The 24,401-nt window shown below is 36.7% G+C and overlaps 1 protein-coding gene across 2 annotated transcripts in view; it reads left to right on the top strand.

Annotated features, from left to right (window-relative positions):
• Positions 1-8,939: 8,939 nt before the first annotated feature.
• LOC121313311 (zinc finger protein 40-like) overlaps positions 8,940-24,401 on the top strand; it is a 101,869-nt gene continuing 86,407 nt past the window's right edge. The window contains exons 1-2 of one of the 2 annotated variants that reach the window (XM_041245710.1): positions 8,940-8,998; positions 10,538-10,690. In XM_041245710.1, coding sequence (XP_041101644.1) covers positions 10,651-10,690 — 40 coding nt within the window. In that variant the 5' untranslated portion in view covers positions 8,940-8,998; positions 10,538-10,650. Of the gene's footprint in view, positions 8,999-9,038; positions 9,128-10,537; positions 10,691-24,401 lie in introns of those variants that run through there. The other variant, XM_041245709.1, reaches the window with a different exon arrangement.

Genomic DNA, 24,401 nt, shown 5'->3' with positions numbered 1-24,401 from the left:
ATTTTAAAACGAGACACAAATGCACAATTCTTATCAAATTTAGGAAGGTGATGTATTTCCGTGGTCCACCATACAAAAAAAAACCCATCTGGCAGATCATCAAGGTTAACAAGAAGCAATATAGTAAATAAGAAAGTATATCAGCAAACATAGCAAGATGGTAAGCTGTGCTCCAAATGGTGCCTTTCATGGTGCCTCTTGATGTAGTATCGATACTGGATAAAACTGAATAGTGACTGAAAGGGAGATTACAATTTCCAAAACCTATATGGAAAATATATAAAGGCTTGGACCTACTGAAAATAAAAACAAGTGGATTTTTTGCTTCTACAGTAACAAGCAAAGAAAGGCCCTTATTGTCAGATTAAAGCAGATCAGTATAGCTAATTATGGAATTGTCTGAAGAGTTTATGTACTGAAACACAAGGAATTTACTGTTTCTACTTACGTAATTGGATTTAATTTGGTCCATACCAACATGGGGAGCAATTTCAACGGTAAAACTAAAAATCTATTGCAAAGCGATTTTGTTGAAGCTTTTAAATACTAATTTAACATGTATGACCAACCAATTATGCGTTGAAACAGTTACTGAACTGCAGATTTTAATGAACATTTTTAGCAGCTCAGCTGAACTTCATGACACACTTCATGAATCAAATGTATTGATAACATAATGCAATACATTAAAACCATAAAAATACACCCTGATATTTCAAGCCTTTCAAATCCATACATTCACATTGGATTTGGAAGTAGACTGTGGCAACCTAGAATTAGTAAGTTTGTTTAAACAGAAACACTGTAATTAAACAAATACTTGTGTACTGTAGTACAATGCCTTTATATAAAGTGTTATCATGCACTTAGTAAACTGTATATATATATATATATATATATTCTATATATATATATATAGTCTTCTGTGTTGATATATATATATATATATATATATATATATATATATATATATATATATATATATATATATATATATATATATATATTATCACAATGGGATGATAGCACATTATATAGTTTAGAAAATTATAATCATGCTAATCATGACCTTACAATTATGTGTGAACAAATTCTGTGAAATTCAAATTCAATTGAGCTATTTTCACACTGTTATATAGATAGCTATTGCTCAGCTGGAGTGTTCTCTGAATCACTGCTGCATTCTTTGTGATACTAGCCCAGGCTATTTACAACAGCTTCCCAGAGACTGCAATTAAAAGGTCCATTGAAGCAATAATAAAACTTAACAACTGTTGTTAAATTTAGTTTTTATATAGTCACATTTTTAAAAGAGCCTCTTAGGGTTTTTTTTTTTTTTTTTTTTTTTTTTTTTTTGCTTAACAACTTCTATTATTTCCTTTTGTTTAAGGGCAAACTGAATGAAATTTGGCAGAAAATGTATAAAATGTATATGTAAATGTAAATGTATTTTTCTTAAAGAAAGAAAGAAAGAAAGAAAGAAAGAAAGAAAGAAAGAAAGAAAGAAAGAATTAAATAAGCAGTGGTCCTATTCAAACATGTTTAATTCATGGGCTATTTCAATAATGTCTGTTAAATGGAGAAAAAAAAATAAGTTTGATGTTTATAAAACTGCTGTTGTGGAAAAAAAAACAAAAAAACATTAACAGTCTGCAGTAATTGTATTGTCTTATAACAAAAACAGATGGTGCAACTATGTTTTTAATGGATTATCTTTCCAATAAACAATTTAAAAATGTCTATGCTCCACCGTACACAAAACATCCGGACATGCATTACTGTAGTTAAGAAAGAATACAGGTAAAAAAAGCCATTATTAAATATGGCAATATGACATAAAAGATTGGAATCATCTTCATGGACTATTCAGATGCCAGAAGCATTTGATACTACATTTAAAAGCTTGCATAAATTGATTTAGATAAACTGATGCAAGGAAACTAGCACATGACACAACAGACTGTAAAGGCATGTGAAAAAAAACAAAAACAATTTTATAATGTACTAAAAATGTCGCCATTTATGATAGTTTCTTATGCTTATACTTTACAACAATGTGCTATGCTTATATACCACAGCAAATTTATGGAAAAAACAAAAATCATAATGAAGATCTGTTGACCATATTGTCCCAAAAGGAATTCTTTAATAACGTAAAGAGCTTTTACTATTAAAAAGAAATTACGTATTTTTTTTTTGTTTTGTTTTTTTGTTGTTGTTGAGATCATTTTTAATGCCCTTGAACCATTAAATGGATAATTAACTTTAATAAGCTCTACACCAATTAGATTTAACAATGTAACTTGCATTTTTTTTAACATAGTTTTAAGAATCCCTCCAGACAGCAGTGAAGTATTTTCTCTAACTGAGTCTCAGTCCACAAATCCTAACAGAAGTCAGAATTATAGAATGGAAATTATAGCATTAAATATTTAATTGCCTCCTGTATTCAATTCTAAATCATCTTTATTAGATAACATTTTTATTTAAATTAAAAAGTCATAACAGAAGCCTGCGATGTTGATGAATTATTCAGAGTTTCTGATTACTTTTTAATTTCAATAAAACAATTTATACAATTCTTTCCCGTTAGTTTATTGAGTTATTAACTTTTAGTTGGTAATGAATGCTAACTTTATAATGATGTATTTCTCTTCAGTGTATTGGCAGGAATTATATAGTGGCCTAGATGGTTCTGTAAAAGCTTCTTATTAGTTGTAATAATTGTTCTAAAAATTAAAGCTTCCGATGCTCTGAACATTTGTTACAAAAAATATGATTAAACTGGCCATAAATTCCTCAAAATTCCAATGTTCCAATCCTCTGGGATTCCACTTAAGCGACAGAGCCAGTCGATGCAGGCTCTACCATGTGGTAGATGACCGCGACTAGAGGTAAGCATCAAGAGGGCTCTATTGCTATTAGAAAACTATTTATTTATTTATTTATTTTCTCTTTAAAAAAATCTTTAAAACCTATATTTATCTTGAACTTCTGATATTTCGCCGGGTAACCTTCCACTGAGGAAAATAGTCCCTAACATAATTAGAATAGAAAAATGACATGCACACAGAGAAATGTTTATTATTATTATTATTATTATTATTATTATTATTATTTATTATTTATTATATTATTATATTGGGGTGTTACTGTTATTACAGTTTATTTGGCCATTGTACAACTGTAATGGATATCGACAAAGATTACGCTCAGGAAGTTTTGAAAGAGCAGCTGAACCATAATGAGATATATACCATGTGATATATACCACATCATGGAGTATATCACCGCAAAGATTTGTGTCATGTTGACTATGCTGCAATGTATCAAGGGACTTCTTTAAATGACTTCTACAGGGGCCGGACATGACCAATAGTCTAATAGGCGTTACGAGCAGGTTTCCACAGGAGCCCATCGCCGTGATGGCCGATATCAAAGTGATGTTCCATCAGGTCAAAGTCCCAACAATATATTTATATATTTATATTTATATATTATATTTTTATATAATATATTTGCACTTAGGAAGACAGCTGAGGACAAAAGAAACTGTTATGAAGCAGAGGTGATTGACACAATATCAAACAACTTCTATGTCCTGAAGAAGACAAAGAAAAAAAAGCCACCTTCAAAGTATGCAGATGTCTAAAACTAGAGAAATTCGGCGAAGTAAAGTCAGCACAGTACATCACTTTGCTGATGCAAGTGAGAATGGTTACAGTAACCTACCTCCAGTTAGTGAATCCAGATCCATTGCACTTTCTTGAAGGGAAAATCTCAGGTTGTTTAAAACAGGTCACGATTCCAAGAATGGAACTTACAACAGCAATGCTTTCGGTTCACATGGACAAAATGATGAAGAAAAAATTGCAGTTTCCTCTTGAGGACAGTTTTTTGGACTGACAGTTTGTCGGTATTGAAGTATAATGAAAATGAGACTACTAGATTTCACACTTCCGTTGCTAATAGGATATCTGTCATCTAGAGCAGGGGTTCTCAACTTTTTTTGGACCAGGACCCATTTTTAAATATTGATGGCTAGCCCTGACCCAGTAAATAGCTCACACAGGAAACACACAAGTATTTTGGCCCCAATACTTCCCACTACATGTAATAATAATAATAATAATAATAATAATAATAATAATAATAATAATAAATAATAATAATAATAATTGTGACAGGCTGGTGAGTGGTGATGTCAGGCCAGATGCAGGAACCAAAACAAAGACACCAGTACTGCCGTTTATTAAACAACAAAATAAATAAAATATTTAAATAAAGACTAAACACTGTTCACAGTGCAGGCACCGCTCCCCTTCCCCAGGTGGTCGCTGCTCAGGCACCGCTCCCCTTATCCACGCAGGCCCAGATGATACCCGTCACAGTCGCCTAGAAGGCGCCTAAGCTCGGCCGAGCGGCGCTTCATGGAACTAGCAGAGACTGTAAGGGTTCAGCAGACCAGCAGACTAAGGCGATGACTGACCTAACGAAGGAGTCAAGGGTGTGCTCCTCACCGCCGTCAAACCAGCGAGGGCGATACTCCTTCAACAGGAGAGCGGCAATCTTCAAAGGAAGAGCGCTGTATGCTTGGTAAGTCCAAGCGATACCAACAGCGACTTTTACTCCAGGTACTTCCTGGTGCCCAAAAGGGATGGCGGTTTCAGACCAATTATGGACCTCAGGGTCCTCAACTTGTTCCTCAAACAAAGGAAGTTCAACATGTTGACAGCAAAACGTATCCTCCAGTCCGTCCAACTGGGCGACTGGTTCACATCGATTGACCTGCAAGATGCCTACTTTCACATCCCGATCCGTCATGCGCACAGAAAATATCTGCGCTTCGCCTTTCAGGGCAACGCGTACGAATTCTGCGTGCTGCCTTTTGGCCTCTCGCTGGCACCCCGCACTTTTTCAAAGTGCACGGATGCAGCAATGGCTCCACTCAGGCTGCGGGGTATTCGGATCCTGAAATATCTAGATGATTGGCTAGTTTGCACGCATTCAAAAGGCGCACACAAAACAGGTCATAGATCATGTGACGAAGTTAAGGCTCTCAACACATCAACAGAAGAGCAACTTTGTACCGTCTCAGTCCACAGTGTTCTTTGGGATCAAACTGAACTCTGTGAGCATGCTTGCCTCACTGTCGGAAGACAGGATTCGTCATTGGAGGCTACACTCTACCTATTCAAAGAGGATGCTTTCCTACAGGTCAAAGTATATCAAAGGTTGTTGGGGCTGATGGCAGCCGCCTCGAGAATCCTTCCACTAAGGCTGCTGAGAATGCTCCCACTTCAAGCCTGGGTAAATACGCTCAATGTGCACCTGGTCCGAGATTGGTACCAGCTGGTACGAGTGTCCAGACAATGCCGGAAGACCCTGGAGTGGTGGCTCCCTCCTGGCAATCTGCGCCTCAGGTCTCCCCTTGGATCCCCTCACAGAAGTGAAGTGATCACTGCAGATGCCTCCAGCCTAGGCTGGGGAGCAGTCTGGAATGGAAGAGGAATAAGAGGTCAGTGGAAGGGACATTGGCAGCAAGCGAACATAAATACCCAAGAGCTGCAAGCAGTGAACCTGGCGTTATCTCACAAACAGTTAGTGCACAAACATGTGCTGGTCCAGATGGACAATACTACAGTGGTAGCCTACATAAGCCACCAAGGTGGCCTGCAATCGCCAGGCCTTCACCACACAGCACACAGACTCCTGTCTTGGAATCACAGAAACTTGCATTCCATCAGGGCAGTTCACCTCTCCGGTGTGGACAACAAGGCAGCAAACCTCCTATCCAGAAGAGCTCCAGACAGCTTGGAGTGGAGGCTGCATCCTCAAGTGGTGAAACAGATTTTGGAGAGGTTTCGACCGGCACTAGTCGACCTTTTTGCCACAGCCGAATCCACTCATTGCCCCCTATGGTTCTCCATGGAGAGTGACGGGGGCCCCCTGGGAGTAGACGCGCTAGCTCACCCCTGGCCACAGGGGCTATTATATGCGTTCCCTCTGCTACCATTATTACCCCTGACACTAGAGAGGATCAGGGTGGAGAAAGCACAGATGTTGCTGGTTGCATCCAGATGGCCGAGATGCCCCTGGTTTGCTCTCCTCTCAGACATGTTGTCGGATCAGCCGTGGCAGCTCCCGCTGCGCAAGGACCTCCTGAGCCAAGTGGAGGGGTTATTATGGCATCTGAACCCAGCCCAGCTCCAACTCTGGGTCTGGCCGTTTAACTATTTAGACGAGGTTTGCCAGATGCAGTAATAGAGACACTACAGTCTGCTAGGACTCCGAGCACTAGAGCCTAGTACTCATATAAATGGAAAGTTTTCCAAGACTGGTGCCTTGCCGAAGGTCACAATCCTGTGATTTTCCCGATTGAGATGATATTAACCTTCACAACACTTGTTTGACGCAGGAAAATCAGCGTCCACTTTGAAGGTATACCTGGCAGCAATATTAGTGTGCCATGACAAAAGTGACTCTGTGTCCCCTGGGGCACACTTCCTGGCAGTGCAATTTCTTAAAGGGGCTCGGAGGCTTCGTCCTCCCATGAAAAGTATGGTCCCAAAGTGGGATCTAGAACTGGTACTGCAGGACCTTATGGGTCCCCCATTCAAGCCCATGGAATCAGCAGAACTGTGCCTTGTTTCATGAAAGTGGCATTTTTAATAGCTATTACGTCTGCCAGACGATTAAATGAGCTTCATGCGCTGTCCATCGATGACACATGTATGGCTTTCACTGGAAGTGACTTGCAGGTAACATCAAGAACAAATCCATCCTTTTTGGCAAATGTGGTATCTTCATTCCATATTAACCAATCAATGGTTGTGAAAACTTTCAGATCTCCCCTGAACTAGTCAGAGGACGGCTGTGCCCAGTTCGGGCTCTGCGCTGTTATTTGGATAGGACGGTGCCCTGGAGACAGTCCAACCAGCTGTTTGTCTGCTATGGGTCCCGCTGTAGAGGTCAGGCCCTATCGAAGCAACGTCTAGCGCACTGGGTGACAGATGCGGTACGATTAGCGTATGAACAGATGGACTCCCTGTTACTGGGGGACATTATGGCCCATTGTACCAGGGGCCAGGCAACTTCGTGGGCTTTGCTTCATGGCGCCTCCTTAGATGAGTTATACAATGCTGCTACATGGACAAGTAGTCAGACATTTGTACGTTTTTACCGCCTTGATGTTACAAACCGAACGAGAACCTCTCTGGACTCTAGAGTTTTGCAGGCTGCATGCTTCTGTGGGCTCTGAGGCTATCCCGTGGGGCTGTACTGTCGGTGATCTGGAGCCACGACAGCTTTGGTACAGCTTTCCCATTCGGTAATGGTTGTCATTCAAATTGAAAGGGAACGTTAGGTTATTACCATAACCCTGGTTCCCTCAAAAGAGAATGACAACCATTACCCTTTGAGGTGGGACTTTCCCCTCACAGCAGGGCCCTGATAGGGCAGCTTTTTTATATGTGCTCAGTGATTGATGGTCAGAGAGGCTCTTCCCGTTCGGTAATGGTTGTCATTCTCTTTCAGGGAACCAGGATTATGGTAACAACCTAACGTTCTCTTGTTAGGTCTCCCTAATTGAATGGCTTTTTTCTAAACTCATTACTGGAAATGGCATCCCTAAAGCATGACATTTACACCCATTAGTGGGACCTGGACATAATGTTGTGAACTCTTCTTAATAATATCACCCTGTGCTGCAAGTATAAACAGAGCAACAACTGAAAGTGATCAGGGCTCTGGTATGAGAGCAATCATTCTGTTAACCACAAGCTGCCAGTCTGCCCTGTCACAAGCTGTAGGAGACCATTTAAAATAGAGTGACAAAGTCACAGGGGAACTGCACAGAACTGGTTATGTACTGCTGTTCCTTGTTTTTTTTTTTTAAACATATTGTTTTAAACAAATATACCAAAAAGTATAACCTGGTTACACTATTTATTTATTTAAAGAGACCATAACACTTTATCGAAAACGTTAAGTGTCAGGAGGCAGGGCCAAATAATGAACGAAAAAAGAAAAACAAAACAACAACAAAAAAAACCCAAACAAACAAACAAACAAACGGGACTATATAGGGGTTATCTGTCTTTAGCGAGCGCGGTGAAATGCAGAATACGGGCTTTTCTTCCTAATCACGAGTGCCGCATTCCAGTCTATGCAGTATGTTTAGTGTTTAGGGGCTGCATGCTTTACCGAGGTGAGAACAACTACCGCCACTTCTGGTTCTATGCATTTAATGTGTTTATGGAAAAGGTATGCTTGTTTCAGACCTGCATCAGTTCTAAAAGACAGAAATTCCTTACTGCACCTTCCAATGAAGAAAAAAAAAACAAAACAAAAAAACCCAGCTGTTCTCGTAAACCAATGAGTGCTCTGCAACCTGACACGAACACCAGAAGCTTGGCAAAGCATCGCTAATACAATTTTAAAAAACTTGTTTAATCTTTGTTTTGAACTTGGAACGCATCCAGTTAATTAGTTTGGTGCATACAATCTTCCAGTGGCGACAAGAGATGTGTTTCTGTCTCTTACTAATTTACCTTTAAATCTAATAAACCCTAGTTTAACGTTACCAAACGTTGGGTTGTTGGATTAGGGGAGATCTGAATGGGAAAGCCCAGTCGGTAGTGAAGGGACACAACATGACCTGACAACAAGGAACCTCCGGGATATCCGTCAGTCCTCAAACTATGTACAAAAGGGAGGTAGCAAGGGGACTAAGATACACAACTCATATATAATAAAGTATTGTCTTATATAATGTTACACAAATCTGAAATACATGAGTAGAGTTTATTTGTATTTAACCTTTTTACTCCTGTGGGGTTCTAAAAAAAAAAAGCAAGTAAAAAAAAAAGGGGTTCCTTTATTGATGTACGTATATCACAAACCTCCTTTCTTACGCTTCTCAATTTAGGAGGCGGGGACGGGACCCCCGTCGACGTCAGTGGGCCTGTCTGTTTCCTGCAATAGAAAGTGAGCGAAGGTAAAAAAAAAAAAACAAAAAAAAAAAAACAAAAAAAAAAAAAACAAACAAAAAAAAAAAAAAAAAACAGACCTTAATTACCGTAAACGTGTATTACCAAAAACATGAGATTTATCAAACTCAAGTCTCGTAAGTATGACTGTTTAGGTTTCCAACCATTACCTTTTTAGCGTGTTAATGTTTTGGGTGCATTTGTATGAGAAGTGTAAAAAGGTTGTGTGTATGCAATCAAGGCTGGACGTTGGAAATATGAAAGAGGTCAGTTGTTTGTGTCTAATAATTTTACGCTGATAACGGCAAAGATGCAGTCGTGATAATATACTTGTGGTCTTCTACTGCAGCAGATCAGTTATCGATCGTTGCAAGCAACGTTGCATTGTTTTGGTGAATTTTTATGCCGTATTTTTATTCTGTTTTCAACGGACGGTGTTCTGTAAATTCATTGTTTTTATTTTTTTATTTTGTGGTGATAGTTTACTTTATTTAGTTGATACTGCATTTTAGAGAAAACAGTCACACATGTTTTAATCCAATTATAATTTTTTTTTTTTTAATTTTAATTAGATTTTTCTTCCCCTTTCCTTTTCCAGTAGGGAATTGCATTTTAGTTTTACACTGTTGTTGCAGAGGGTTTTCACAGGCTCCTCCCCTTAACCACATTTCTATTCTAGTAGTTATATAAAATGTAGTTTAATCCCGCGCAATTGTTTCTGCTGAGATTAAACGAAAAGGCAAAGCGTTTTTACCTCTGAGCCTGCACCAGAGTGAAGTGTTGCCTAGACTTCTTTGTTTTAATAAACGTAACCTCGTTTTTAGAAGTGAGTCTGTTTCAACATGACTTGCTTTAGTTAAAAACAACCCCAGAACAGATAATTTAGCAATTAACGTGTTTATTAATTTTCATAGAATAGCAATAAATACAAACAAAAATGTACAAAAAATTAAAAAAAAAAAAGACATGCCAATTGTTATGCTTTGAAATTTAAGAACTTTTACTGTAAATACATCATATATATTGTGGAAAGCTGTGCTTCTATTGCGAGTTTTGTTTTTTTTTTTAGTGAGGGAAGAATCCTTTGTTAACAGTCATGGTAAACTCACAGTAAAACCAGGTTTGAATGGTTCAGTGTAAATCCCCTGCTTAAAAGCCATTGCAGACGTCATCATATTATAGGCTACAGTGCCACCAATAATCTATAAGTGTTGTGATATTGATCGCATTGCTGATGCGTTTGGGAGATGTTATGGCATGAAGGTCAGATGTCTCCCAACAGTAAATATCACCGGTTGCAAATATCAATGCATCACAATGCATTGTATGAGACAGTAGCATGCAAGGTACAACAAGAAATGTTTGTTACAACATTTTACAGGTGTTGGTTAAAAAAAAGAAAAAGTCACCACGCTGATTTGGAGGTAATCTATTGACTTTATTTGCTGCTGACTATTGATGTTGTCATCAGTAAGGGTAAGGGTATAACGTGTGAGTACTATTTATAATGTTTTCTTCCATTCCTTTTTTTTTTTTTTTTTTTTTAGGCAGGCGATTTGATGTTGTTCAGGAGGGTCATAGGAGGCTCCCCTCTTCCTTGGCCAACTGACCTTCTGAAACATAGTCATCAGTAATGTAACACTGATTGGAAATAAAGAAAATGCCTCGAACGAAACAGAATAATCCGAAAAACCTGAAAGGTAAGTTATTGCTGTTATATGTTTTCTTATTTCACAAAAAAAAAAAAAAATACAAATAATAAACATATCCATTGATAACCAAGCAAAACCTGGAATTTTGTATATTGGGCAATGCAACACATAACTCCAGTGGTTATAGCAATTGTTTTACATGAAATGGATGGATTAAAAAAAAACAAACAAACAAAAAAAAAAACATCTTAATACCTGTACATTATACTTAGGACTCCTGATTAAAATTTTTAACTGATAAAAAAACAATAAAACACCTGATACAAAAAAATTAAATCAGTGTATATCAAATATACACCGGAAAAACACTGGAAACATTCATAAATTAAGGCCACATTCAAAAACTTGTAGAAAACAGTATTGGACCGTATATAATATAAAATATATATCATATCTTTAATATTGTATTTTGTATGGGAGGCTTTGTTTGTTTAACAACATGCCGATCATCATGGTTCTATCTATAATAGTTATTTTAAATACTTTGTATAGGTTTGAGTGTGGAAAATTGACAACTTGTAACTCGCTTGTTCTTTCCGTAATTTGTGTTGGTGCTGTATTGTTGTGCCATGTTTTTAAACAATGCTCCCTTAAGAAAGGTATGAACTATTCCAAAATCTTGGGCAGTTGGTTCTTTTGAGCGAAAAGAGGAAGTACACATGTCGGATTGAGTCCGATGTTTTTTTTTATTACCAAGCAAAAACTGTGAAAGATCATTACCAATTCATGAGCAGCATGAATGTTTCTATGTATATATCTGTTGTTGTTCATTTAAACTGGCATATGGAAAATCCCATCGAGAGACAGCATATTGTTAAAGTTGTACTGACAGCTCGCAGGCACCAGGATTTATCATTCAGATATTTTAAAAAGCATGCAAAATATCAGCAGGTGGAACCATATATTAATTAATCATCAGCAGGTAGAATTCTCTACATTCTGCATTCTGTACTTTATACAGTGTATTGTTCTGTAGCTTACCTTGGTTTGTAGAAGTTACATGTAACACACATTTAAATATTGTGCAGGGGGCGCAGCAGGCAATTTGTCTAAGGAGGGTGAAGACGATCAACTGCTTAATGCAAGCTCTAATACAGTGCCTGTATTTTAATTATAATAGCTTGACTGGAGCCCTCCTGTGACTTTTGTGTCCCTCAGGTATAGGAATTGCCACTATTTGTATAATCTATATTGTTATATGCTAAGTGAAGATGAATGACCCAAGATACCTTCAAATATCTCAGTGCCCAGGTGTGCCAAAGCTGTTGATTACAGGGTTGTTAATTGTTGGCAGTGATTTTGATTTCCTTTTGAGAGAGAATTCTTTATGTACAATCAATTGTACATACTTTTAAAGATACAAATCCATTATCTATGACTCCATTCATAGTAGCCGGTTCAGCTGAGCCATCAAAACCTCAAATAACGTTATGGGCTGTATTCTGATCACAGCGCAAATTCAAGCAAGTGCAAATGCAAATGGCGCTTGCCCCGAATTCTGTGGCACAGTGAAGTGGAGACTTTAAAAAAAAAAAAAAACACTGCGCGTAAGTGGTATTCTGAAGACATGTCTTACGCTGTTATATAGTGCCTGCCCCATCTCACATGTCTGCATAAATTTCAGGCTGTGGTATCATTAATATATTCATCAAAGCGATTCTGATGACAGCACAGTGGGGACCCAAATAGACACTTGAGCACTGCGTTAAGACCTGCTGAAACCAGGTTTATTTAGTGGCACAATAAGAATTGAACACACTGTAAAAAGCAAAGTAGTCCTAAGTAGCAACTGCATGCACTTGGACTGACATAGAAAGAGGAATCAAAGAAAGAAAAGAAAAAAGAACCTAAGACAAAAAATGACAAAACATAAGAAATTAACAATATTATTCATAAATTGAATAATAAACAAATATATGAATTAAAAAAAAAAATCATATTTTGCAGATACAATGGAGTACTACATTTATTACACGAGGACTGTAGCAATTTATTTTCATGACAATTATTACAAGTGAAAATATTTATGTACAGTATATGGACAGCAGCGTAACAGGAGTGCCACTTTTGTATGTGTGTCTCTGTCCTTTCTTTCCCTTGTTGTTGCTAGTGCTGTGTGTGTGTATCATGTGCAACTTTAACCGAGTTAACTGCAGTGTAAACTCAACACAATGTATTTGCTTTGTTTCCGTGATTGAAATAAGTCACTGCTATTGGCATATCTGAAACAGTTATATAAAAGATATCAGTTTTTCTGCCTGATAATGTATGAGCTTAACTAGTTTGAAACATTATAATGAATTAGAAAATGGGTTGGAGATTTCCTTTAACCTGATTGGTCAATACGAGGGATTAAATCTCGAATGAAAGACCTCGAAATGTTATCTTTCAAACTATGTTTAATCACTGTTCCAAATCAATCTGCCCGAAAATATGTAAATACAGTATTAGTGTATTTTACCTTTTCCCTGCTTCTTGAAAGAAAGTCTCCAGATCAGGGAGGGTAGTAAAATATTTTACACTTTAAATGTAGTAATGTCAATGCCATGAAATAATGTACCTTGTATAATTATTATAAATAATAAATTATTGCCATACGCCCCTCTACCTCTTCTATTATATAGAAATCTCCTGTGTTGTGAAGCATGGTTTACATATTCTCTCGGCAAGTGACCTACTACTTGCTGTTCTGACTTACGCTGTTTTTTCTCGCTCTGTGGTACCGCTGCTCGACATCGACATGGTTGCTACTTCTACATTCAAAACGGAGCCTTGCAGTGACGCAAGCTCATTCTGTCTCTTAAAGGGATTGTTGCCTGGCCATGATAAGATAACAAATTTCTCAACTTACTCAGCATTGATTGGCTGGGCGCTGTCACTGCGCCACTAAACGTGCTTGCGCAGGGTTTTTATTCAGAATCACACTTTTGGAGAAGCCACGCCCTACGGGGCAGACGCGTTTGACTTTAACCACCGCGTCTGCGATTGCACTTGTTTCATCAAAATCGAGTCATATGACTTGTGAGTTAATTACTGTTGGTGGTGGGGGTCATTTCACTGTTACTTTGTTGTCTAAAAACAAATCAAATGTAATTAAGAAAATACTACATGACTTGCAATGCCAGTAAACATGTGCCTGGTGACTCTCAGATACGTTTTGGTGTGCAATTAGTTGAAGACAAAAGTTCAATAAACTTGAACCTGTACAGGCAGTATTTGTTTTTACTGACATATCCAAATGTCTTACCAGCCTGACAACTTTTTACATTTCTAACTTTAAAGTCTATTTCAAAGGTATTTTCAAAAGGGCTGATCTAGTGCACTAGGGTTTGAGAGCTGTCCTCCTAAATCACTGCAAGAAGAGTGATTTTAAAAAAAAAAAACCCACCGATAACAACAGGTGCTCTAGCTTTTCTTTTCCATACCACATCATGGATCGTTATTGCTGTCTTACCTGTTTGACAATGTGGGCAATAATCCTTACACTACCAGTGCACTACAGCGGACATTTTGAAAATAGCTTTGAAATATACTTTTAAGTTTATAAGTGTAAAAAGTTGTCAGGATGTTAACAATGAAAATAAAAATTAAATTACGTTATTTAAACAGTTGTAGCAACACATGGGGACGTGTAAACGCAATATTTTTCGGAACCCCGCTACTTACTCTTTAAAGGGTTAAACTGTTGGCTTTACTTGTAGGTTCATGTTGTTGTTTTTTGCTTAACCTGTAAGGTATTTCCTCAGCACGTAAATGTGTATAAAGCAGCCAGTGTACAGTATTGGGAACTTCTGTCCCTGGGGCATATTTGGGGAAGGTTTTTAGCAACTGTAACTACAACAGCTTTTTAAACCGAAACAGGTTCAATAACATCTGCTTAATGGAAACCTCTGTGGAACTTTTACAACTCAATTTTACATGATTCCAAGTGCAAAAACAGAATCTTCATAATTTGTTATGTTTGCACTGACTTTTTTTTTAAAGATGAATCTTAAATTGACAAATACAGTAAGTATTGCATATTGTAGGAAATATTATATAGTTAATATAATTAACATTTATATTTTTAAAGTTAAAACAGTACCTACTCTTCGTATTCAATAATCTGTGTAATTTATGTTAGGTAAACTATTTCCATTGCTGTTACAAATGGCTTTTGACATCCTATAATTATATTTTTATTCTGATTTTGAGGTCAATGCACAGAATATAAAAGACAGTGGAATGTAAAATGGTTGAACAGTTTTGTTATAAACATTTAAAAACAGGACAGATGGCAAAACCTTGTTGGGTATTGGTTCACAGAAGTGCTACTGTCCTCATTGCACAAATGGAACATGACATAAGAAAACAGTTGGCTAGATTACCTCCTGAACTAAACACAGCCAACAAAACGCAGCAGACCTTATCTTAGGCAAAACAGAACTCTCGTGCATTCTAAAACAGCCTCTCTGTGTGCTGTGTTTTCCAGTTCTATTGATAATTTCTTTTTTAGAACCTGTTTTGATTTCTGCTGGTCAGGTATTTTGACTGCATTTAATAGCAAGCGTATAAAGTATATTCAAAATCCACAAGACATTCTCAAGGTTTATATGAAACCCTTCAGTTGCTATTCACAGTATATTCCAAGCCAGTTGTTGCGCACACCAAGCTTGGTGTTGGACCGTTTTCCAAGCCAATCAGGACATATTTCCATTTCCATTCCATTAAGCAGATTATTCATCCATCATTATATCCATGCCTGACCAAAGTGCCAGTGTCCAACTACACTCGAAACAGAAAAATACTTACATATATTATACTTAAAAATAAAAATAAATATATATATATATATATATATATATATATATATATATATATATATATATATATATATATATATATATACACACACACACACACACTGTAATTCTGTGTACATAATTGTAATACCATTTTCTGGTAAAGTAGAATCTCAGAGTTATGAACACCTTAGGAATGGAGGTTGTTCGTAAATCTGAAATATCGGATACAGCATAGTAATGCAATGCTCATATTCTTATGGTTCTAAAGTCTTTAAAAAGTTACTGTAAATGGAAAAAGGCTACATTTAAGTAACCATTTAACTTGTAACTGTAGCAAAAACACAGACTTTAAACGTCCAGGAAAACATGGGTTAAAATAGTTAATGTGTTTTTATTTTATTGTAAACAAAATGCATTCATTCAGCCTTCTTTGGCTTGAAAAAACCTGTGCTTTGTTTAAAACTAAAATGTCACTAGTAAAATTGCCCATACTTGATTTGAAGTATGCCTCACCTTTGTCTGGATACATTCGTTGGTCCAGTAATTTTGCCTTCATGCATGATCAGCACACCACTTATAGGAGTGCCTGTCTGGTTGCATTGCACACATGGTTGAGTGATTGCGTACTTAGGGCTGAAAGGGGTGTTTGGTAGACCAGTCACTTAGCATGTTTGGTGTTTGTAACTTTGAGGTTCTCTACTGTAATTTTATTTTCTCTGGTTCAGATTTTTTGACAGATCTCCTTTGAAAATCGATTTCTTATATGTACTAAAAAAACAAACAAAAAAAAAACCCAAAACATTTTTCGTGGCAACTGGCATTTCACTGGTGATGCACAGTCTACATAATATGTTGTCAAATCTCAAAATATTTAAGGTATTTACTATTCGCAGTAAGAAGCGAAAACTACAATGAGACTGTCACACATATCCTTGGTAACATAGCAGGAATTTTAAGTTAACTTTTGTTATGTTGCTATATTTATATGTAATATTCTTTGTGGGTGCAGAGAGGGTGTATCAACTGAACCTCTTTATCTTCTGTTTGGGTCCTATTTTTCAGTTTTTCAAAAATATTAAAAATCATGACTTTAATGGTATGGGGATTTATAACCTTACACCACCGCATACATTTGAATGACAGTCACGGCTACCCACTGAAGGGAGATACATTAAAGTGGTGTTTCTACTTATAGTTCTTATGTTATTTATCGCCACATATCAATGAATAATTGACATCCTCAACTGATTGAAGCATAACATTTCCTAACCCAGGGTTCGACATTAACCATGGCCCGGTAGCCCAGGGCCGGGTACATTTAACTAGTATAATAGATATAGTGCACATGGCTTCCGTTTCACGAATCCAGGAAAATGGGACAGTGTGCCAAAAAAGCTGAAAATTAATTTACAAACATTTTTTAAAAACATAACTACGAAGTAATCCTAACTTTCATGCCGCGCGACATATTTGTTGTACAGTCAGAATCTGCGACTGCGTACCGAAGTGCTGTGCTGGTACTCTTTCCCGCGGCAGATCTTTTACAAATCGGGTTTTCTACAACTAAGCAACCAGTAACCCAAAAGGAAAACGCTGAAATCAATAAATCATAAAGAAAGTAATTATGGAAAAAAAATGTAAACGAACATTTAGAGTGGAGACTTCATCTGGCTTCATTATGACAGTGAAAAAAGGTAACGTTCTGCCTTGTTTGGCGTCAGTTTCCCAGACTTGCATATAAAACAGCAGCTTTATTTGTTGTGAATTCACATCATATCTGGTCTCACAGGAAGATGTCCCGATGGAGACCCAGATACGCGATCGTATTGTCAAACCTTTTTTTTTTATTTGGGATCCGATGTGTTCAGGTCAAAAATACCATTCACAATCTTTGAAGGACTTGTTGGTATCACTCAGCAAGATTGGCGCTGACTTGGGAGAGGCTACACAAGTGACAACGCTCACAGAAGGATTGTTATTAGTTTGAATATAAAAGCAATCTGTTTAATTCTAACAAATAATATTTATAAAATAATCTTAGTGTAAATATTGTAAACAGGTCAAAACAATAGAAAATACATTCCAACAGTACAATAGTTTAACATTATTAATAACAACTAGCCATCAAGTACAGAATCAGATTAATCTAAGTGGAGTTATATTCAATAACCTGTAAATAATTCAAAACAAGCATACCTGGTTGTACTTTTAATGGTCAGTGCAAATGTTGCCCTTACTCCATCCATTCACAGAAAGTCAACAGTAGATGTTTTACATTGAACTACAGTCCAGGGTTTAAAAAGAAAAACTCCTTTCCAACTCCAGGTATCTTGCCTTTTCCTGTAGTCACTGCTTTGTTCTGCTTAACATTTAGTGTTTCTTTATATTCATCATAACGTTACATTACCTTTCTAATTTCTAATTTTAAAGTTTGGATTACCCTACTTTTCTTTTAGCACTTGTGATATACATGTTAAATGGCTGAAGTAACATATATTGAAAGGCTTTATTTAATTTCTTTCTTTTGAGACTTGGGCTCTCTGGTTACACAGTTAGAAACATACTGAAAATAAAAACCATTATGAAAAAATATAGAAATATATTGGGCCAAATAAAATTGCATCCGGGCCAGTAAAAACACTAGCTCAGTAGCCAAGGGGCCAGTAGTTAAAAATCTAAACGTAGAGTCCTGTAAATATGTTCTGGTTAACAATTACAATTTTATGAAGAGAAATTGTATGCTCAAGCTTGCTGTTAAGACACCATACAGTAATAAACAGCAGGAAGTGGCCTCTCATCTCTGAGATAGTAAACACGTGGAGGTGCTTTCCAAAAGAATGTATAGTATATCAACATCATCTGTGATAAGCTGGTTGAGCACTGCTGATTCAGTGTGGCTGTTGCCACTCACATAATATTGGAGAATCCGAGTGTAGCAGGGCGATGTTACTTATGTGGGTCGTCACTGAATAATAATGAGGCAGATACAGAGCACTGGGTGTTGACACGCCGCACAGATTTAATATCAACCCAGTTGCTGCCACTAGGGTACCAGCAATGGTAGCCCTAGTGTCAGATTTAAAAAAGAAAAGAAAACCAAACTTACATGGCTAGCACCAGCCTCACTAAAAGAGACGTCCCGCTCCAGGAACCTTCCTTGACGAAACCCTCTGTACTGGTTGTTGGAATCAAATCCCATAAGCTAACCTAGTCAAGTCCAGGTGTCCTCCAGGTGACTCCGGCCTCTTCCAGACAGCCTCGGCTGGGCAATGGCTTAATGAGCAACGTCTTGGAGTGGAAGTGTTTTGTACAGTAGTTCTCTCCTCTGGAGTGGACACTGTCCTCCTTGGTGTAAACAAAGCAATCTTTCACTCAGTGCCCATCTGTATGGCTATGGCCATGCAGTAGCCTCTAATGGCAGCGCTGCTGCGTTCCCAAACAGATGTAGGCTCTCTGGGCATGCCCCCCTCAACCAATCTGAATCCATTCAAGGGTATTAAGGCATTGTGGTCTAGTGGTTAAAGTCCAGGGCTTGTAACCAGAAAGTCACCGGATCAAATCCCACGTTCAAGTCACTTAACCTCCTTGTGCTCCATCTTGCGGATGTGATGTTAAATTAATGTTCTATTGTTAGTGGCTCGGCATATAATGCAAATGTAAAGTGCATTGTGATGGCAGCCCACTATGAAAGGTGCTATATATATGTGTGTGTGTATATATATATATATATATCCGTTGGAGGTTCCAGTCCCTCTTTCATGCATGAAGATCAGATCTTTCTGGGTAGACTCTACATTGATTTTAAGTCACAATTTAAAATGCTTGTTTTTAGTTTAAGTGGTGCACCTAATTACTTATGGAAATTGGATTTAAGAAGTTCATAATTAATTAATCATTATTTTAATAATATAATAACAAACATAGCAATGTGCTAGGAAAGTAGAGCTGGAGCTATATTCAATTCTCTGTGTTTTTATATCTCAAATTGAGATAGTAAATAGATCATGGTGTTCTGTACATTATCTCATACTGTAACCCTTTCAGCTTTACAGACAAGCTAGTTTACTAAACTGAAAAAGTAATCCTGTTGAAAGAGTGAAGTGTGATCTGGAAATGTATGTATGACACATTATTTTTAGAGGGAGGATGGGAAAGTTTGAGTTGTCTTCAGACTTAGTTTGCAAATTGCTTAGCATGAAAACACAAAAGGTCACAATCAACATATTATTTATTGCATTTATATAGCACTTTTTATACAGAAGGTCTTGCAAAGCACTGTACAGAGTACATAGGAAAAAAGAACAAACCACAGTACATTTGTATATCATGTCACACATACAACTGTCACAGTCATACCATTTAAACAACAGATTTAAATAACAGTATACACATAATAATACAAAAGCAGCAATTATTAAAGTTACATTAAAATCCACATAGTCATTTTATAAAAGTGTATTTTTAGTCTTTACTTGAAAACTGCAATGGTTCCAGCTTCCCTGACAAACGAAGGCAAAGAATTTCATAATTTCAGAGCTCTACAAGAAAGAAAGCATTGTCAGTTGAGTTGGAGGTAATGTTAAGGCCAGGAATAGCTGTGTATTGCAAATGTTAGAGCTGCATTAGCAGGAAACAAAAATAATCGTACATTAGAAGAAAATTAGACTTGCATGCCTAATTAAAAAAAAAAAAAAAAACATTTCATATTTGTAACCAGTCAAACTAGATTTTAAATCCAGAAAACAAATTAAGCGGAACATTATTATCAAGTTGACCAACATTCTAATGAATGCCAACAGCAACAACAGTTTGTAATGAAAAGTTGGAAGAAAAATGATTTTGATAAAATCATGGTTGTCCTACAAGGAACTTCTTGGCAAAGGATATTCAAGGGACCAAATGAAGGTACTGTAGCAAGTTGGTGTATTCAAATATTATATATTGATTGAAGATTATCCCACCAGTTGCATGATTAATTCAGCATATCCCAGTGTTTCTTTTACAACATGTTTGTGCTGTGACATTATTTCTGCCTGTAGCATACCTCTATCCAATACTGGAAAAAATAACTCCACAGCAACAGCAAATTAACATATTATGGAGTGTTTGCTTGACAAAGGGTTCACAAATAGGCTGCTGCAACATCTAAAAAAAAACAAAAAAAACCAAAAAAAACAGGTAGAAGCAGAAGGGTAGATGCAGTGGGCATGAAGTCAGCAGTAGCTGATGCTACTGCTATTTTTTTTTTTGTTGTTGATAATTTCAGGTTGGTGTTTTTATTTATCATCACCTCTGCATTTCTTACTAAAAAAATAGTTATAAATTAGTGCACTCCAAACAGTACATTTAAATTGCATTTTTGATGTACTAGTTCAGATTTCTGTGTAATGGATGTTTGCTTTGAAGCCCAGCCTGTTTTTTTTTTTTTTTTTTTTTTTTTTTAAATGCATAGTCGTGGACAAAACATAAAGAGCAGAAAACAGTGACTGTATCCTCCAAGAACAGTTGACCACACTGTGCATTGTCAATTATTGTTAATATTTGGTTGATGTTTTAAAAGATCTTTTTATTTCGACAATGGTCTTTTGGAGCTTTTTGATCCAAAAATATTGCTTTTTCTCAGTTAAGATTCTTTAACATTTCTTTAAATGTTGTGCCTTTGTACAAAATAACATGTACACATTTGAATCCTGGTTTAAATTTCCATGTGGCACAGATGATGCCATTTCAAGAGTGTTCCAAGATCCTTTGTAAGTAACGATCTCTTGATAGAATTGATTAGCATACCCTGGTGGATAGAACTCTTGTATCGGTAGCTGAATATTAACTTGTATGAATAGGCACGACTCGTATGTCTTTGGTTCTCTTCATTACTCATTTTGTTAGTTAGGGTGGTCTCTGTCTTAGAACTACTGAAATGTATCTGTATTCCCGCTGTGTGATATACCATTATGGCGTATAATTTCGGACATTTGAAACGCAAGTAATCTCATAGCCTTGGTCTTGGTGGATATACATTTTGGAACTTACTATAATGTAATGAAAGGCTAATTTAGGAAGCATCAGGTTTTAGGAAGCCCAATAATCCTGTATGTACTGCTTCTGTTTTATGGGTTATGAACTAATTTAAGACCAGTGTGATTAAATGCACAAAGGTATATAATTTGATCTACAACCAGAAGGTGAGAATAACAGCAACCATAACATATTTAGGGGTCAGATGGAAGAGACTAGTTTAGTTTAATAAGAGGCATATATCTAACATTATAAACCACAGCTGACCAGATTAGGAATGGCTTGTATCCTGAAATCTCCTGAATGAAATTTCAAGCAAGATCCAAGTATTTGGAACTAGCGTAGTCGCTACAGTAACAAAAATGCAAAAAAGTACACATGGTTTAAAATGTATTTGCATTGTGTCAGGGTCAAACGGTCCAGTGCAGACAACAGCACATTTAGTAGATTTACCCTACTGCTTGCGTTTGTAAAACAATACCAAAATAACTATTGAAGCTTTGCTGTGGTGAACATGAAGGTTTACAAAATACGAGATCTTGCTTTAGCTTTTCATTTTCTTAGTAAGTGTTAAGATGGATCAATAAGACCCACTGCCTTACAGTAATTCAGATGACTCAGAAATTGCTTTTGTGAGAGTATTTTCACTTAAAAACATCCTCTCTCCTTGTGAAGATTCGGGAGTGTCTGGAATAGGAAGCCTTGGTTAACCTGCCACTCCCTGTGCCATCTGCTTAGTTAGATCCCTTTCATATCTGTATAGGTAGGTGCGCGATGCTGTATTTTTCTTTTCCCGGAACGGTGCTTGCTGTTGTGTGCACCATGCCAGAGGGGAGTATGACAGAGACTGCTGGGAATCTTCCATGGCCACCCCAACCCCAGATCTCAATCCAGTTAAACTTCTTTGTCATCAGTTTCCTTTGCCTATCTTTCTACACAAATTGCTTGAAATAATGTGAATGAATGGGTTAACATTGCTTAATACACCTTCCAGCACCTGTCAAGGTACAGGTCATGTAAAGGATACAAAAAAATTCAGAGTAGAAACGTAAACATTGTGGAATGGATATGCGATTTTATATTTTCTGTGTTTTTTTTCTTTCTCAATATATAAGTCAATATATAATTATGAAATGTGTATGGTAAGGCAAAATTGATTATGGCATTTATTGTATTAAATGTATGTTTTTATTTTTAGAAAGACAATCTTATGAACAAGCTGCAACATACAGATGATTATACAGAAACAATACACAATAGAACATTTAAAGTATTTAATACAGGAGACACCGTTTTAAAGGGGTGACATAGTTTGATGCTGGCAGCATAAGCAAGCCTTACTGTAGCTGTTACCACAGTAACCAGCCACATGAGTAGCTGGCTGCAGGTGGCTTCCCCCCATGTCCTGTTGCCTGCAGGAGCATATAAGATTAATTGGCAGGGGTGTTGAGAGAGCAGGGGAGAGCTGGCTAAGGGTCAAGAAAATAGGAACAATCCAGAGAAATTGAAAGGGCAGAAAAGAGTACAGTATGAAGGAGAAAGGCTGAAGAGCAAAACCACAGAGGAAGTTGTGGTTGAATGGTGCATAAAAGAGGCAGAAAGTGGCATGGAGATTTGAAGGATAAACAATAAGTAGCACTGACAGCAGCAGAAAGAAGCCGAGCATTTTCTGAGAACAGTAAAAAGAAAAGAAAATTGGATTAGGGAAAAACAAAATTCTGTATTTTAATTTAAAAATATATATATTATATATTCTTATATATATATATATATATATATATATATATATATATATATATATATATATATATATATATATATATATATATATATATATATATATATATATATATACATACAGTGCCTTGCAAAAGTATTCAGACCCCTGACCAATTCTCTCATATTACTGAATTACAAATGGTACATTGAAATTTCGTTCTGTTCGATATTTTATTTTTAAACACTGAAACTCAGAATCAATTATTGTAAGGTGACATTGGTTTTATGTTGGGAAATATTTTTAAGAAAAATAAAAAACTGAAATATCTTGCTTGCATAAGTATTCAACCCCTGTGCTGTGGAAGTTCCCAGTTTGCACCGATGAAAGAAATTGCCCTAACGAGGACACAATTACCTTACAATTGGCCTCCACCTGTGAACCATTAAAGTTGCTGTCACATTTTCTGGATAAAAACCCCACTGTTGAAGGATCATTGGTAAGGCTGTGAATCTGAAGGAAAATGAAGACCAACGAGCATTCTACAGAAGTTTAGAGATAAAATAATACAAATGCATAGATTAGGGAAAGGGTACAAAATAATATCCGAAATTTCAATGTACCACTTGTAATTTGGTAATATGAGAGAATTGGTCAGGGTTCTGAATACTTTTGCATGGCACTGTATAATATAATGTAATGAATATAGTCCAGTATAAAATAGATGAAGATAAAAGTGTTAAACGAACATATTTAATAATGTGGCTTTAGACAATCAACAGATCCTTTTTATTTGGAGAAAGACAAAGTCATCATCAGTATGCAGACTTGCAATCATAACAATAGGACTTACTGTAAACATAAAAAAACACCTCTAGTTAACTGAATGTTTACAGTGTGTTTCCATAGACACCCTGATTCTGATACTGTTAATAAGTTGTGCTAATACATGCAGACAAGCTCATATACCCAGCATTCTAATGCTCTCAATAACCTATGATAAAGAAAATTCTTACCTAATGCCAAACTCTGAAGCGCCTGCGTTGGCCTCCTTCTCTAGCAGGGAAATGCATCCCCAGTGGAGGATAACTGGCAAACTTGCCCAGTCCCTGTATTGGACCAGGCCAGGGTTTAAACTCATGGGGTCAATTGCAGCGTACCAAATTTAGTCCACTTGATGTGT

This window comes from Polyodon spathula, chromosome 3 (assembly GCF_017654505.1).
Source record: "Polyodon spathula isolate WHYD16114869_AA chromosome 3, ASM1765450v1, whole genome shotgun sequence".
NCBI classification, from domain to species: domain Eukaryota; kingdom Metazoa; phylum Chordata; class Actinopteri; order Acipenseriformes; family Polyodontidae; genus Polyodon; species Polyodon spathula.
This window is presented reverse-complemented; position numbering and strand designations above follow the sequence as displayed.